The sequence below is a fragment of the Hydra viridissima genome, unplaced genomic scaffold, assembly GCF_058129835.1.
Source record: "Hydra viridissima isolate aposymbiotic clone 2 unplaced genomic scaffold, HvirCarnegie_v1 scaffold_8, whole genome shotgun sequence".
NCBI classification, from domain to species: Eukaryota; Metazoa; Cnidaria; class Hydrozoa; order Anthoathecata; family Hydridae; genus Hydra; species Hydra viridissima.
This window is the reverse complement of record NW_028324307.1, coordinates 1522515-1539868: the sequence shown is the minus strand read 5'-3', so window position 1 is coordinate 1539868 and position 17354 is coordinate 1522515. Positions and strand designations below refer to the sequence as shown.

At 30.9% G+C, this 17354-nt stretch overlaps 1 protein-coding gene across 4 annotated transcripts; it reads right to left on the bottom strand.

Annotated features, from left to right (window-relative positions):
• Positions 1 to 8437: 8437 nt before the first annotated feature.
• LOC149884452 (uncharacterized) lies at positions 8438 to 12617 on the bottom strand. 4 transcript variants are annotated; one of them, XM_090096234.1, is made up of 2 exons: positions 12550 to 12617; positions 8438 to 9897 (listed from the first exon to the last, which is right to left on the bottom strand). In XM_090096234.1, the coding sequence occupies exon 2, from the start codon at positions 9813 to 9815 to the stop codon at positions 8502 to 8504; it is 1314 nt and encodes a 437-aa protein (XP_089952360.1). In that variant the 5' UTR covers positions 9816 to 9897; positions 12550 to 12617; the 3' UTR covers positions 8438 to 8501. The 4 variants fall into 4 exon arrangements, with proteins under 4 accessions (XP_089952360.1, XP_089952358.1, XP_089952359.1 ...); XM_090096232.1 differs by lacking the exon at positions 12550 to 12617 and adding an exon at positions 11630 to 12128; XM_090096233.1 differs by lacking the exon at positions 12550 to 12617 and adding an exon at positions 11317 to 11614.
• Positions 12618 to 17354: the final 4737 nt, after the last annotated feature.

Sequence of the window (17354 nt, the reverse complement as noted above, 5' to 3'; positions counted from 1 at the left end):
AAATATACTGCTACTCGTACTAAACTGTGCCAAATCGACATCCTCGGGGAAATTGTTTATTTTTTTTAGATTAAGATGTTGTGCAATACTAACTTGCAACGTGGTATGCAATTTTGATTTGAGCAAGGTAAACCTTGAAAAAATGCATACTTTTAACTCAGTAACTTAAGGCTCATAGTTTCATTCGTTTCGCACGAAGAGACTACTAAATGCATTTGTAAGAATTTCCTGATGTCGTCTTCGAAATTGGATGATCATATAACATACGGCTGAAAATAATAGACTCGAAAGTTAATAGATCTATGATCTAAATTAGTTATGCGGTATACAGTACCGGATAAAAGATTTTGAGAGCTTTCAAAGCAAGGAGCCTCCAAGGAGAGTCGTTTTGCAAACGTAAATTTTTGGTTTTAAATTTTATTCTTTTAATCAAGTATAAAATGGATTAGTGTCTGTCAACTACTGCTAATTACTTAACGGACATTATTTATAGTAACAATAATTTATAGTATGGATATTATAAATATAAAATTATTTTTTGTTAACAATATTTATGATTTATATAAACTTTATTAGTGCCACAAAATACCAGAACAAAAACAGTCCGAAAAAAACGCGTAAATGCTATTCGCTCTTTGGTCACAGTCCAGTATTTTATCTCATCTCTTATCTCGTTTATCACATCATCGACGAGAGTATTTTTTTTTACGACGAAATGTCATTAAAGCAAAAACAAATTTTAATGGGCTGATTTGTTTTTCGTGCAATTTTACATGCTTGTCAACGTGGTGTTTCGAAATATGTTATTCGCTTGAGCCGGGTAAAACGTAAAGTTTATGTTTTCTCTCATTTTTCCTCCTCATACAGTTTAAAACCATTTGAAAGCTAGAGAAATTCTTGCATTGACTGACCAAAGTATTAAAAGAATTTTTTAAGATGTAAAAATGTTTCTTAAGTTCATTTTATAAAAATTATAATTGTGTTCAAAAAAGAGTACGCACTATTTGATCTGATGAAATATTTTCATTAGTAATTGTAATATTTCAAGTCGATCATAAATTAATGTATCATTTGGTGTTTTCATAGATAGAGATAAGTTTATCAGTTGTTTTTTTTTACTTTTGAAAGTTGATTTTTTACAAATGCGGTGTTTTTAAAATACTTAGGCAAATAATATTTTCGCCTTTAAATTCTGGAAGGAAAAGTTGTTAACATATTTGTTGTTCTTTTGTCCGTGAAGCTGAAGATCTGAAGAAAACTTTCTATGCTACAAAATGTTTGTAAGACGTTGATGAAATTGAGTTTACTTATTTTAATCATAATATAATCATGATATTATCAAAATTAAACATAATATTATCATAAAATAAGCCTAAAGATTAAAACGAATAAAAATATTTCGGAGCAACCAATCTAAGTATGCTGTAATTATTCTGTTAAAGTTATATCCAAGAAGTCATCAAATATTATTTGCACACACACGTACACACACATATTAGAATGGGATATGTGTTATATAATTGACCCAGAATATATTTAATGTATGTATTGGTTTTCCTCATTGCTTGGTACTTTTGCTTGCCAACGTTTAATACTTTTATGATTAAAGAAAAAAAAATTAAGTGATAAGAATAAGTCATTATTATTATATGTTAGCAAACCGTGAATTCCTCAATTTGTCATCATATAGTACTCAATTTGTGTTTATAGTTTACATATGATTTGAAACTACTGAGATGCATAAAATGTAAACTACAGCATTAGTCGTTACTTCGTCCACGGTTTTTAAGTGTAAAAGGAGGAAGGTTTTGCTTCAAAAAGCAATTTCTGGGATAAAATATAACCGATTGGTAGTTTTTCTTAACAGATAATTTGACGAAAATTACCTTCTACCAAATAGTGTTGAATGTGCTGTTGTACTACCTGGATATAGAAAAATTCGGTTTACTAGGAATCGCAACATTATCATTACAGGAAGTTCTCGCTTTTAGAGAAAGAGCACGAAGCCTTGAAAATTTCAACTTTGATTATTCATCAGAAAGTTAAAAACTTAGTTCGAAAAATGGAGAAATTTACAAAAAAATACTCTGAAAGAAAAGCTGTTTCCAAGAAGAAAAAAAAGAAACAATTGTTTCTTCATTCAATGATCTCTTCGACGTTGCACACGATCACAATTAAGGAGGATAAATCATTCTTAACTTCTCAAAAGCAAATAAATAGATTTGAGTTTGTGGGTGGAATTGATTTTAAGCACTTTAGTATAGAAAAAAGAAGAGAAACGCGTGAACGAAATGCGTTGAAAAGAAAACAATGCAGTAATACTGAACTAAATGAAGCACCTAAGCATGAAAGTTTTTTTTATAAGCATGATAGAGGAATTTATTTTCTAGAAATATTAAATTGATATATTTTTAAGGAGAAGGGTGGAAACGTTTAGCGATTGCTTGGAGTACCGCAAATCTAGTAATGTCTAGTAATGGATGACAGTAGACTATCAAAATTTACGAATTGATTAACACTTAGCACTTAGCAGGGAAGGTAAAAGCGCTGTACTGAGATAACCCAGTGTCAAACACTGGTCGAATAATCATCTTGTGTCTCTTTCATCATCTTGTGTCTCTTTCATCATCTTGTGTCTCTTTCATCATCTTGGCCGAATAAACTTTTAAACATTTTTCAACAAGCTTCACAAAGATTCACAAGATTCATTCAGGCCTCAGATTCACAAAGGGATATTTAAAAATGGCATTGACGAACCAACAAATAACGAAACGTTGAATATCGATTGGAGAAATATTCTTAGTTTTTTAAAAAGCTGTTATGGTAAAACTGCAGCCTTGAGAAGATTGTAAAGAGCTTTTTGAATTTCCTTGGTGACGCTCCTTTTCGAGGAAATTTTTGAGTTCTCGACACCATTCAACATGCGAGGTGAGTGGGAGAAGTTTTGTGCGCCTTCTGCTGTTAAAGCTTCGATCAACGATTCTCTGAAATATTTATATTTGAATAAAATTATCTATATATTATATTTATAGTATTTATAGATATTTATAGTATTTATAGATATTTCCGATATCTTTGAAAAGGAAATGAGTTATTTCATTTCTAGGAAAACCGCAGATTTTTTCACAAGATTAAATTTATTAGAGACCGCCGATTCGTTACTGTTTATCGGTTTGCGGATTGTGCACCGAATTATCTATGCTAAACGGTTCAAACTACTTACGGATTGATTTGATCCGAAAATAATTTATCGGAAAATAATTCGTTAAAATTTTTTCGGATTATTTTTTCGGATTGCAATCCGATTCGATACTTTCGAATCGGATTGCAATTCGAAAAATTTTTTTCGAACTGGAATCCGAACCGATATTATTTTTACGGATTTATACGGATTCAGAATAAAAAAAGCTTTCGAATTAAAATTCATTTTTATTTATTTATAATATTCAAATATACAATGAAACGAAATGATTTCCTTGTTAAGAAATAAAAAAAAGTCAAAATCACACTGAAAGTTAATCATTTTCCAAATTCATTTCCTGGCCACACAATGTCTTGAATTTTACTGAGTTGCTTAGTGTTTTCTTTCATATATACCAACATCTCAACCTTTGAGATTGAAAGATTGGTTCTTCTAGAGCTGTATATATTCCCTGCTGTTGAGAAAACTCTTTCAGATGTTGATGATGCAGCAGGTATACAGAGGTTTTTTCTGGCCAGCCTTGACATTATTGGGTAAATATACTGGTTTTGTTTCCAGAATTCCAGTACATTTGTATTTGCTGGAACTGGTTTTGAATTCAAATACCCCTCAATTTCAGTAGAAATGGCTTTCTTGGTGCTTGTTTCACCTCCAGGATTAATGTAACCTGCACCAAACACTTTCTTCCTCAGTTGTTCAGTGAAATCAAAGTCGTCATCATCTTCATCATCCAACATTGAAGGGGAAGGAGTGCTTTGGCTAGCCAAAATTTCTTTTTTTGACAGTTCTTCCATAGCTTTTTTTACTGCAGTTTTGACTACTTCAAATTTTTCCCCCTCATCCACAAAGCACATGCCCTTGCTGTTAGGATCTAAAAAATGAGCTATAGAGAATTCAATATTCATCAACTCCCCTTCGAATCTTTTGTTTAAATCTTCATTGAAGTAGTGAGCAAGCTCTGATGACACCTCGGTTTTTGGCTTGATCATCTCCCTTGCTAATCTTCCTCTGATGTTGTATACGCAATTAATAACGGAACAGATGCTAACATTCTTTTCACTGCTGCATTTCTCAGAGAATTCTGAAAAGCCTCTCAGAAGCCGGATGACAGATTGAATAGATTCCACTTCATCATCTGTTGGTAAAAGATCTGTCAACTTACAACCTCCAGAAACAGTAGGGTTCGGATTCTTTAAAGAATGCATCGCCGGAAGAAGATCCACCACAGACTCAATTTGATGGAGGTCAGAGTTCCATCTTGTGGGGCATCTCTGTACTAACTTCGTTCTGGAGTTTTTTAAGGCTTTGGCAGCATTAACTAAAGTCATAGCTTTTTGAGAGGACTGGTTGAAGTGACCTACTAATTTTGTTATTTTGTGGTTGAGAATTGACCATTTTGGACATCTTTTATCATCGACAGCACCACTGACAACTAGATTTAGACGGTGGTCGACACACCAAATTGCACTTTGAACCCCAATTGATTTCCTAACACCTGCTTAGACATTAGCTGCACCGTCGACTGTTATCCAGGTTTTGACTCCAAAATCAAGTTCCAGTTTGTTGATAGATTCATTGAGCTTCTTGGCAATATTGTCGGCAGTATGTTGTTCGGGGAAGTAGGACATTTCTACCAAGAAGCGCTTTAATTGGAACTTTGAATCTATATAGTGGAGTGTAAGGCTCATGAAAGACAAATTGGTGTGATCAGTGGTCCACACGTCGGATGTAAAGGCCACTCCATCAAGATTTGACTTGTCTGAATTGAAAATGTTTTTTACTTGTTCCTTGATGAATTTAAAAAGGAGAGGAATGTATTTTGTAGATATATTCTTTGCTGTAATGGCTCTGAATTGACCGTTGGTTGCAGTTCTCATCATCCGGGTGAATGCGTCAGTTTCTACAATAGAAAATGGTTGAGTGTCCTCAATCACCCATTTTGTAATGTCAACAACAGTTCTTATTTGATTGATGTCAGTAACTTCCCATTCAGGTTTGGTAGCCTGTTTTCTGCCTTGCAATGTCTGTGTGTTGGAAGTGCCACAAGTTCCACTTGGTCCAGGCTGTGGCGATACTGGTGTATCTTTTTGTGTCTGTGGACATCTCCTCTTTTTTCCTCTTTCTTGTGTTTGTTCAAAATCTGAGTCTTCAGAGGCAAGCTCATCAAAAATGTCTGGTATTGTTGATTTTTGCTTGTCTTTCCTTTCTAATTGTTTATATAAATTCAAGTGGACTCTTTTCAAATGGTTCCTTAAAGGACTTGTGGTGCTTTTATTGATTAAGTATATTTTGCCACAGGCCTTGCATTTTGCCTTGTTTCCCTCCACATTGTTGAAGAATTCCCAAATATTAGACAGCTTAGGCATCTGAAAAGAAAAAAAAAGTGAAATGAAAAAAAAAAAAAAGAAACGAATCGGATTGAGTTTGCCATATCGGATCGGACGAATATTTCGGATTATTTATTGAATTTAAAATCCACAAAAACGGATCAGATTGTTAATAAGGATTACTTTTCGGATTAAAAATTCGAAAACACGGATCAAATCACATTTTCGATTTACTGACTTTTTATTGAAATATTTGCCTCAATATTTCCTTAATATTTGCCTTAATAAAACGTGATAGTTTTTGATGCATACAAACAGTTTCCGAAAAAGAACTAATTATTTATTAAGTTATTTGAAAATTTTCCTTAATATTCGTCTTAACAATAAATGATATTTTAGAGGCATGCATAAAGTTTTCAATAAAAGAACTAATTATTTGCCTTAATTATTGAAATGAGCGTAACAATTTTTCAAACTAGTTTTTATCTCTATTTCTATTTTTATTTCTGTTAATATTTAAGTAGAAGAAATATTACAATATAAATTTTATCGGACCAATCCACTAATTGAAGCAATCCGCAAAGCGAAATAATTCGCAAAGGAATTCGATCCACAAAAAAAAAAAAAAAAACCCGCAAAAATTCAGTTTGAAATATTCTTAACTTTTAAATCAAATTAATATAATAATGGCTTACCGTAATAAATGTAGGTGAAGAATAGTAGACTTGATCTGTTGAACGAATTGTTGTATGTTAAGATTTCCAAATAGAACTGATTGAAAATAAAAAAGAAATCCACTATTTATAGGACGCGCACATAATAAAAACGTAATTTTTTTGGACCACACCATTTAATGGTGACGCGAACGGAACGCGATTCGTATAATTCGCTAAACGAATTAAAGTTAAATTGATTTGTAAAAATTTTTCGGATTGATAATCCGAACAGCGAAGTGAATCCGCAAAAAAAAAATTCGCTAGTGGTTCGTAAATTAGTTTTCGGATTATTAATCCGAAAAATTTTTACGAACTGACTATTTTAATCCGCAAAATAAGTCGGATTGGCTTTTTGCGGATTTTACGAACCGAATCGGCGGTGCCTAAAATTTATGTTCAGATTTTTTAAACAACTGTCTTCTGACCTGGAAACATAACGATTTATATCAGAATGGACTAAAATTGGTCAGATCATTTCAAGGTCGTAACGATATGACCGAAAGAAATTCATTACATAATAAAATCATAAAACTCGAAAAACCAAAAACTAATTTATAAAGTGTTCCCGTGTCACGTGTCTACGGGAACACTCTATTACAAGTTATGAAATATTACCGGCGCCAGATTCAAAAAAAGGAAACCTAACAGAAATAAGTAATTATGCATAATTATATCAGAATATCATATATAAAACTAATTAACAATAAATCATTGACAATTGAGTTTAAAAGATAATATTCTTTTCCGTTTATTTTAAAGAAGAAAATATAATAAGCACAAGCATTTTTTTTTTTCTGCTCAAGCAATGCATACACTTTCTCATTTTTATCTTTTATGAAAACATGCAATTGTTTAAATGAGGCACGCGAAAGGACAAACAGCCGACTAGCATCTATTTTGCCACCTAACGGAATGGCTCCAAGTTATACCTTTTAACCACGGTGATAAAGTCACCAAAAGTTAGCACAATCAATGATGAGGATGATAATGATGATGATATCGAAACTAAAAAAAACTTATGTTTTTAAATTTCTTCTATTGTGATTATAAATATTGTGAAAAAAACTGAATCCAAAAAAAAGATATCTGAAATATAAATAGTATAAATGTGAAATAGTGTAAATATGAAAAATCACTCCAATGCGTCTATAATCCTATTTCTGCTCAACGATGCGGACCGGCGAGACTTTGTCAAAGACTAGAAATTGACTTGAGGAATGCGAAATATATAATATGACTTAAATAAGTGCCACTTGTCTCCAGTTATTTAAATAGAGTTAAACGGCATTTTTTTCTGGCGCCAATTTTTTTACTGAAATTTTATTTTCTTTATTGAGAAGCATTTATCTTTGGCTTTTTATGGTCATCATTATAAAAGTTTTAAATAAAAAAGAACACGAAATAAAGTAAACAATTTTATAACAAGCAAATTAAAAAATTTAATACGTCATCTTAATCTTGATCGCTGGAAAAACCAGTTTGATGCCTTGGCGGTTGTATTTGCCTGTTCTTGTAGTACCTACTGTTTGTACTACTACAGCTAGAAAATTTAAGTAAAATTAATTTTTCTATCCAAAACAAGCAAAAAAAAGTTCCTTTTTATATATGCGAAGAAAACTTGGAGGCGCTAAAAATATTTTTTTATGACCTGATTTGATAATTAAGTCTACTTTACTACATATGCCTTGCTTGTAACCAACCTCCAACCCAGCCTCCCCATTTCTTTTTCCGTCCTAATTTAAAAAATGAACAAAACAAGAAATAAAATACTTTCACCGCAATTATTTTCTCAATATATTTAATTCTGGGATGTGGATGAGCCTCTATAATTATATCTAAAATTAATTCATATCTATCTATCTATCTATCTATCTATCTATCTATCTATATATATATATATATATATATATATATTCATCTTGTAATTCATTTTGAATTTTAAAAATGTTTATATGGGCTCATCCACACTCCACACCTTTTCTCTCTTATCTAAAGCTCTAGGTATGCGCCAGAGTTGGTTCCCGGTACATAAATTGTAGAAGAGTAAAACTATTATTATTACTTTTTTTGTTAAGAAAGTTTTAAAAATCGAGAATTTGAAGCTAAATTTAAGAATTGGTTTCAAATTTTGATTGACATTTTAATTTTCATTCTGTTTCTGATTCTTTTTCTAAACCCAAGAAAAAAACGAGTTTTAGTAAATGAACTATATACAGTTTTTATTTTCAAAAAAATACATGATATTTGACACTTGTTTTATAGGCCATTAGGGTGCCTTGATTTAATATGTCGATCTAAATCACGACGTCGTACAAGAACCTTTGTGCAGAATTGGCACTTATAAGGTGTATCACCAACAGCATGTAGACGAATATGCTTTGCCATGTTGGATGGATCGCCAAAACGTTTTTGACAAAATTTACACCTCAGTGGCTTAAAACCTGTATGGATTCGCATGTGAATCTTTAATCCATACTTTCGAGTATAAAGTTTCCCGCAAAGTTCGCATAAATAACCTTTGTTGCCAACTTTTTTTGAATTCATGTCACTGACCACATCTTCGTTGCACGGAAGTTTCATTTTATCGATTATATTGTGCGATCCGATGATTCCGTTCAGATTTAAATGTCCATCGTTATCTGCGTTACTGGCAGAAAAACTTATATCACTGCCATACTGCATGTTCATGTTGGCATGTTGGTACAAATTGTTAAAAACGTTCGGATTGGAACATTGAGAATAGTTGTACTTTTCGACAAAAGCGTTCATATTTGAAATAGGGGGGCTGCACATGCGAGGTTGTTGGATAAACATTGTGCTGGGAAGTATATCGTGCTGTTGAGGTGAGTATCCGATATCGCTAAAACTAGATGGCCGATGCGAAATACTTGGCATATGCGATAGCTCGTTGCTAGGGGATGCAACGTAACTTACTTTGTTTCCGTAGGTGTTATAGGTGGTATCTTTATACCCGCTATATTCTCTTGAAGCGATATGCGTGAATGCGCTGGAGTGAGCTGGGCTAAAAGAACTGCCTAATCCATGCACAACTCCAAGAGGCGTCAAGGGGGACAGTACTGGAGAAGCTTTGTCACTGTACCGAGACGGCGACTTGCTGGAAAGTATTAATGCAGGTAGATGGTTTTTAGGCAATGGTAAGCTACCTGTAGGTGAGTGAAGAGGTGAATGATTTTCTTTAAAGTTAAAAACAGGATCGTTGAATGAAGAAAAGGAGTAATGCGCAGAACTCATATTATTGACGCAAGGGTTCATATTACTCACTGTAGTGGATATATTAACACTTTCTTCGTCAGGATAGTTACTAATAAGTCCATTCCAATTACCACCGTCATTATGAAAATCTCCATAGTTATTGGCTCCGGATTGAGTGTCATTGTAAATCGCTTCATTCGCAACATGCGATAGATCAAAAAAGGATTTATCTCGAGGTGAGTCCTCATCATTTAAATACACTTCATTCTGATCTTCTTCTTTAAGTGCGAGAAGACCTTTAGGTAAATTTACCGGTGATAAGAGATTATTATAATGTTTGGTTATAAACGCAGTCATTCTTTTAACATTCGTTCGTTTGTTCTCTAACTTTACGTTCGCAGGTATGACGCGTAATTTTATACGCAATTCTTCCTTCTCTCTGAAAATAGAAAAAAATCTTTAGCCAATCAAAATACTCTATTTTAAAATAAACCAATGAATATTAATGACTGTGATACTTTGGAGTCCCATGGGCGCCTCTCAATTGAAGATGGGTAAAGTCTCCGCTAATTGTTAATTTTAAATGCTAATTTTAAAAAAATTCTATGCGCTCGAAGAGTCTAGCAAAAATCTTCCTCAATGAATGCTTCGCGCTAAAATATTCCGAAGTAAAAGGTGAAGGTCAGAAGAGCAAGTTGCTCCCTTAAGTTTTTGAAGAATTTTGAAATAAGTTTTTATGACTCGATTTTTAGGTTGCGGTTTTGCATAATATGAGCTCTCTTTGTTTGATAGCACGTGTTCTAAATGTTTTTTAATTTTACACGGCATAGTATGCACAATCAGTTGATGCACAAATATAAAAAATTATTCCTGGGTTCGGATAGAGGGGGAAAAAAAGGTTATAACATTTTATATATTTAAAAACCTTATATTATGTAAAAAATTATCATTAATAATAATAAAAATAATAATAATGATAATGATAATAATAATAATAATAATAATAATAATAATAATAATAATAATAATAATAATAATAATAATAATAATAATAATAATAATAATAATAATAATAGTAATAATAATAATGATAATAATAATGATGATAGTAATAATAATAATATTAATAACAATAATAATGATAATAAAATAATAATAATAATAATAATAATAATAATAATAATAATAATAATAATAATAACAATAATAATAATAATAATAATAACAATAACAACAACAACAATAATAATAATAATAACAATGATAATAATAACAATAATGATAATGATAGATTTCTTATTTTTACAGAAATAGATTTATTACTAATATAAAGATAGATTTATTAATATAAAAATAGATTTAAAATTACTACCAAAAAAAATTTTCAAAAAAAAAAAAAAAAAAACCTTTTATCAATAACGTTATGCTAAAAAGAAAAAAATAAATAAACATAGTTTTTCATGGTAGGTGCCAATAACAAAGAATTTATCGACGAATTTTTTTTTTTTTTTTTTTTAAGAGAACGTTTTTTTTTTTAGGACTAAAATGAACTCAATTAAGTTCATTTCAGAAAATGATAAATCTAATGTTTCGTGTGGCTTCTTGTTCAGTAGGAAAAATATAATTGTTTATTTTAACAATTGAAGAGTAATTTTAGCATAAAGATGTCTTACTGACGTACCTGTATCAACATTAGCACTGACGTATCAATATTGGCACTGACGTACCTTTATCAACATCAGATAAATCCTGGTTATAAAAACCACCTGGGATCTAACAGGTGGGATTTTTAAGAGCCAACTAAAAAATTATTAAAGTTACCCCCTACAAAAGTTTAAGAAAAAATCAAAACGTTTACCGGCGTTCTGTTCAGCTCAGCGATTTTTTTAAAATATTACTTGCAATTAATTTTATTTGCAATTGAACTTATCATGTGCTAATCAAAATTATCTTTTTTCGAGAGATCTTCATTTAATTTTTCCTCAAAACCAGTGAAAAAAACTAAAAGTCAGTGAAAATATCCAACTGTCAAAATAAAAGCAAATAATTAACGATTTACTAAAAAATGGCGTTGAATTATGTTGCTAAAATGATGCGCATGAATGATTTCGAAAAACATCAACTTTTTTAACAAAATAACCCAAAGATTATATATCTGATTAGAAGGTTACCTAGACTCGTTTAAGTTCCATTTCTTGTATCATGAATTCCCTTTATTCGATATAAATGTTTATAATAGATTTTTGCGACTTAGTTTCTTTTTAAAAAATCTAGCCATTTTCTTTTGATTCAAGTCTGCGCATGACTTGACAAAACTATTTTACGTAATCGATGAGAAACAAATGCTTTCACGCGATTTTTATTTTTATTCAGTTTTTTTTTTCATTTCCGAGTAAAGTTTGATGAAGGTTTAAAAGAACCGTTCTCGATTTTCACTTCACGCCAAATGCTTATAAAGTGTACTCTCTTTTTTTTTGTATCAGTTGTGGTATAGCAGGTAAGCAGGTCCAAGAATTGAATTTTTCATGTTTTTTTATGAAATGTTAAGTGAAGTCGTATTCATACAAGCGTGAATAGCACCCGCTCTCGGCAAATTCTTTTGCTACAGATTTGAAATATTAAACAGTTTCTTCAATTATGATTGCATAAATTGTATTAAATAATATTTGAAATCTAGATTGTTAAAAGAATCGTAAAAACAGTTAATTTAAAAGCTGCTTAAATTTCCTTGATTTAACCTGTTTTTGTGTTAACCTGTTTAAACTCGTTTCTGTAACTTTAAGATAACAATCAGAGAAACAAACAAAAACGTCAACACTCAAGCAAATAATACGAAAAAAGATGACCAAAAAAAAAAAAAAAAAGTTAACACTACTGTTACAAGTTTTGGAATAAATTTTGTGTTAAAGGCCAACACGGAAGTGGAGAGAAAGAATAAATCAGTGACAACTCTCTTTTACTATTATCAATTTTTTAAAATAGATTACAGTTTTGAAATTTTCAAGATGCCATTTTGTTTGAAAGGTTGCACAAATAACTTTTTTTTAAATATTTAAATAATTAAAGAATACTCAATACCCTTATTGAATACCTTTTGTTACGAGCCTCAAACAACGCTGCAACAAAGGGTGAAAATAGATTACAAACGTTTTAAATTTTTGTAAAACCAAATAAAAAAGAGTAAGAGTCATTCAGAAGTTATCACTCTCGCGAATTCAATGAACCGCGAATTGTCACGCATCAGTTATTTGACTTACGAGATTAAAATAAGGTTCAACATTTTTTTTTAAATCTTTGCCAAATGGCTTAAGATTTCTACCTGTAAGTAATAACTTCTAACGACGATAATGTAAAAATGTCTTTCCCTATTTTATTCTTAAATCAAAAATAGAACTTTTTAAAGCTCTTGAAAAAAGTTTTTACCATCACCTTCAAACTAACCTACCCTACCCTAATCTCACTCACCCCAACTCCAACCTCACCTTTTCCCACCTCGGACTCCATCTTTCCCTACCTCATCCCACCCAATCTCACTTAACACTACCCAACCCATATTTCAGCCCCAATTCACAATGGGAAATCAAATACCTAAAAAATGAGAAAGTAACTCACTTTCACCCTTATTTTAGCGTTTTCCCAATCTATGAGATATTAAGGTTTTCCCAATATATGAGATTTCAAAAACACTTAATTGTAGTAGCTTCATGAAGTTAGATTTTTTAAAATAGTTTCAACAAAAATTTTATTATCATTAAATAGACATTTCAGAAGAATTACTAAAATTTGTAACGATTACATGTGGAAAATCATGAAAAAAGTGCACACACACGCTCACACGCACGCACACATGCACACACACAGGCACACACATGAAATTTCAATTTTTGCGGGAAAACAAAAATTTCTAGCTTCTAAAAAAAAATAAAAATTTGAACTTTCTTGAAATGTTGATATTTTTCTAGTCCATAGTGTCTACTAACTCCCATGATAAGTAGGGCTGCTACCGTTCGCTACCTAAAGCGATAAACAATTTTGAAAAAAAAAAGATTTTTTAAAAGGAAAATTATTTTTATAAAAATAAAATAAATATAAATTTTTTTTCCGTCATAAACGAAACAAAAACAAACTTTGACGCACGAAAAATTAAAGTCAGGAAGACCCAGGGTCTATCATGGTGTGCCACTAATTAGTGCTTTAAGAAGAACCTAATTTTTGATCCTTGAAAAATTGAGAATTAAGAATAGAACCAAAATCCCGTACCAAGTTTTTATTTTAGATTTAATTTCAAGTTTTTATGGTTTTAAACTTTTTAGCAACCTGAACTTAACGGTAGTTTGCAATTTTAATATTTTTCAAGATTTGCTTTTCAAGTAATTTTTATCTGCTTTTTATACACCTTTTTGTATACATTTTTATATTGTCTTTAATGATAATAAAATTTCAATTATCTTTGGACGAAAAACGAACGAGAAACTTTAAGTTTTAAAGTTTAGACATAATTTAAGAAAAAATGTTGTAAATTATGTATCTTTAGCATCCCACGGATCAGCCGCACAACCATTTTCCACAGTTTAAAGCAAAAAACACAGTTTTAAGCAAAAAGCACAGTTTTTTTTTAATCTACAAGGATATTGTAGTGAACTAAGAATCGGTGGAAATCATATTAAGATAAGTGGTGGAATGTTTTGAAGTTTTAAAAAATACTTTAAAAAATATAGATAGTGAATTCAATTATATTATAACAAGATTTCAAAAGAAGACAAATAGTCAGAGAAGACCAAATTCATGTTGCAAGTGATAAAACTTTTTTATTATTAATTTATTATCGATTTTTGCAACAATTACTTATTTTACAATTAATTATTGCAAAAATCGCTAATAAAAAGATTTTTAATTGCACAGATCCTTCAAATCTTTAAAACTAGAAATTTCTCTCACCCCTTTTCCTAAATACATTCTATATACCTAACAACAACTTCGGTCAGTTTTTAAAACTTTCTAAAATTTCGTCAAATTTGTTTACTAAAAGAGATCTAGCAGGGCGCCACCTGGCAGATCTAAACACAAAGTTCAAATTGATTATTCGAAGACTCGAATCAACTTGTTTAAGACTTGATACTCATAGAAATACAACAATAATATTATTGGCCACCTGTTTCAAAGAAAGGTTCCAACTGTGTACTTTACTCCACATACATCACATCTTACTTGATCATTAATCCCGTCTCATCCCACCAAACCCCAGACCCAACAATATTTACATCGCAAGTATCAAGCAAAAACCAAAAACCATATAAATTGAAAGAATTTCATTGAAATTATTTACCTGATTTCATTCTGAGTCTGAAATCCAAATGGATTCTGGGACACATTCGATGTAGTTAAAACTTTCATAACACTGCAACGAGAGAAAAAGTCGACACAAATTCTCTTTTGCAGTATTTTTTTAAAATTAACTGGACATGCAACCTTAAATATGCCTTGTGAAAACCCTTTTTTAAATCAGGAACGTTGATAATTAGAATGATAGTCAACCCGAATTTAGAAAAAAATTTGCCACAGATGTTTTTCCACTGATCAAACTTCTATAAATATGAACAAAAAAAGAAGTAAAAAAATAGGAACAAAACATCAAGTAAAAAAATAAGAAAAAGCGAACTGCAACAACAAAGTTTGTATTTTTAAATGTTCCTCTTCACTCAGCAACAGTTTGAATATTGAAATCGCTAAAAAAATTTGAAATGCTAAATTCCATCTGGCAAATCTTCGCTCTTCCCTTTCCTCACCTCCAACCTCTACATTCCACTTTAATTAGATAAATTTTGTTTATATTTTAGTGCTTAAGTTTAATGGTTCGCTAGAAGATTGCGATGTTAAAGATGTCTACGGTTTCTTGAATTTTAAAAAAATATAAGGCTCCTAAGAGAAAAGTTGAGACTTACGTCAAAATTGCTGGTGGTTGCGGGTGTTGAATTATGAAACTTTTGCTTTTTAAACGATTTGTTATTGTAAATATCCAAATATTCTTCTCAAAACGAACTTGTTGCTTAGTAACAAAAAATCAACTAATTTTATTTAAATAAAAAAGAAATTAATTCCATAAATCTTCTCAATTAAAATTTCATCACTATTCCACTCTGATATATTGGGTAAAAATGGGAAAGATAGTATAAATTCTTAGTCCGATTTTCAAAAAATTTAACTATTGGAGTTGTAGTAGTAAGTAAATATAAAAGCATATCAAGAAAGTAATTTTTTGTTGTTGAAAAAAAGGCAGTTTATACAAAACAAAGAACTCAACCTATTTGGTTTCCCAGAGAATTTTGAGAAAAACAGTTATGCAAGTAAACCCCTATCTTTAAACCCCTATCTTTAAACGCCATCTTTAAACGCCATCTTTAAACGCCATGTTTAATTTATATTTCAAACATTTAAGTCTTAAGCATTAAGGAATTTTTATAACAAAAAAATAACGGAAAATAATAAATATTCGCAAAACCCATTATCAAAGATGGGAGTATTATCTTTAGTTTCTGGAAGAATATATATATATATATATATATATATATATATATATATATATATATATATATATATTATATATATATATATATATATTGCCTTAAGAAGTAGCTTTTTTTTGTAATGATCCCATATAACACAACTAGAAGCATATGCTAAAAATTTAAAGTCTAAATCTTGATTAAAAGTTAAGAAATTGCGTTTTAAGCGTTGAATATTTTTAAAAAAGGATTTTGGGTGAAAACAGCTCCGAAAATTTTTTTTTAAAGAAAAGATAATATTATCATTCTCGCTCGTTTGTTAAGCTAACGAACATTAATGTTAAGTTAACAAATTGAACCAAAAGTTGATCTGAATATTTGCAAATATATTAACCAATGTGGATTTTCTTATGCCTTTAAAAATATGGTTATGGGGCAGTGCTGCTGTGCCGCATAGGCAATGAGACTGCAGCCTAGAACAACCAATTTAAGAGTTAATAAAATGTGTCTGGAAAAAGTCTATTTTAATGTTGCCCACTGTGTGGCGACATTTAAATAGATTTATTTCATAAAAATTTGTTTAAAAAGGTGAAAATATTTACTGATTTATTATTATTTAAACTTTTTGTCATATTTTTTATCAAAAGGAGGGAAGGGGGGGGGGGCAGCAAAACAAAGAAAACCAAAAACAGTAGGCATGATAATTTATTTTTCAATCACCAAACCATCTGACATCAATTAAACTTTAATTGAGAAACATTTTATTCAATAAGGGCGCCTTTGTTGTCCTGCACACGCGTCTAATGTCGTTGCAACTGTTTAAAATGAAGTCTCTAGATATTTTGTCCCATTCTTAATACTTGTTTGAGATTATTGACACAAAGATGAGATATTCTGTTGGTTGAGTGCTCCAGTTTGCCCCAAATTGCATAGTCCAGGGGGTTCAAGTAAGGGCTGGATGAAGGCCAAAAGGTAGCGAGTCAAATATCTAAAAATCCTGAGTCTGCACATAATTCCCATTTGGGTCGTTCATCATCAGCCATCATGGCAAAACTTCGTGAAGCCGTGGGAAACAAAACTTTAACTCCTCATTTTTAAACAGGTTTAAAAAAAATGGAAAAGCATCTTTTTTCTATCAGACGTCACAACTCCCAGAACCATGATTTGAGCTGGGAGCTTGGTTCTAAAGATTCTTTTCACATCAGAAAATGATTTAATAATGTAGCGATTGCTGCGATGACTTAAAGCCGAATCAATAGAAAATGTTTTTTCATCAGAAAAGGTTTTTTATGGTTGATTCACGTAGCTTCAGGTAACGCGACACTTTTTTGGCTCTTTCATGTCTTCTGGATTTCATTTTTTTGGTCAAAAGGTGTTTTGAGATCCTTTTATA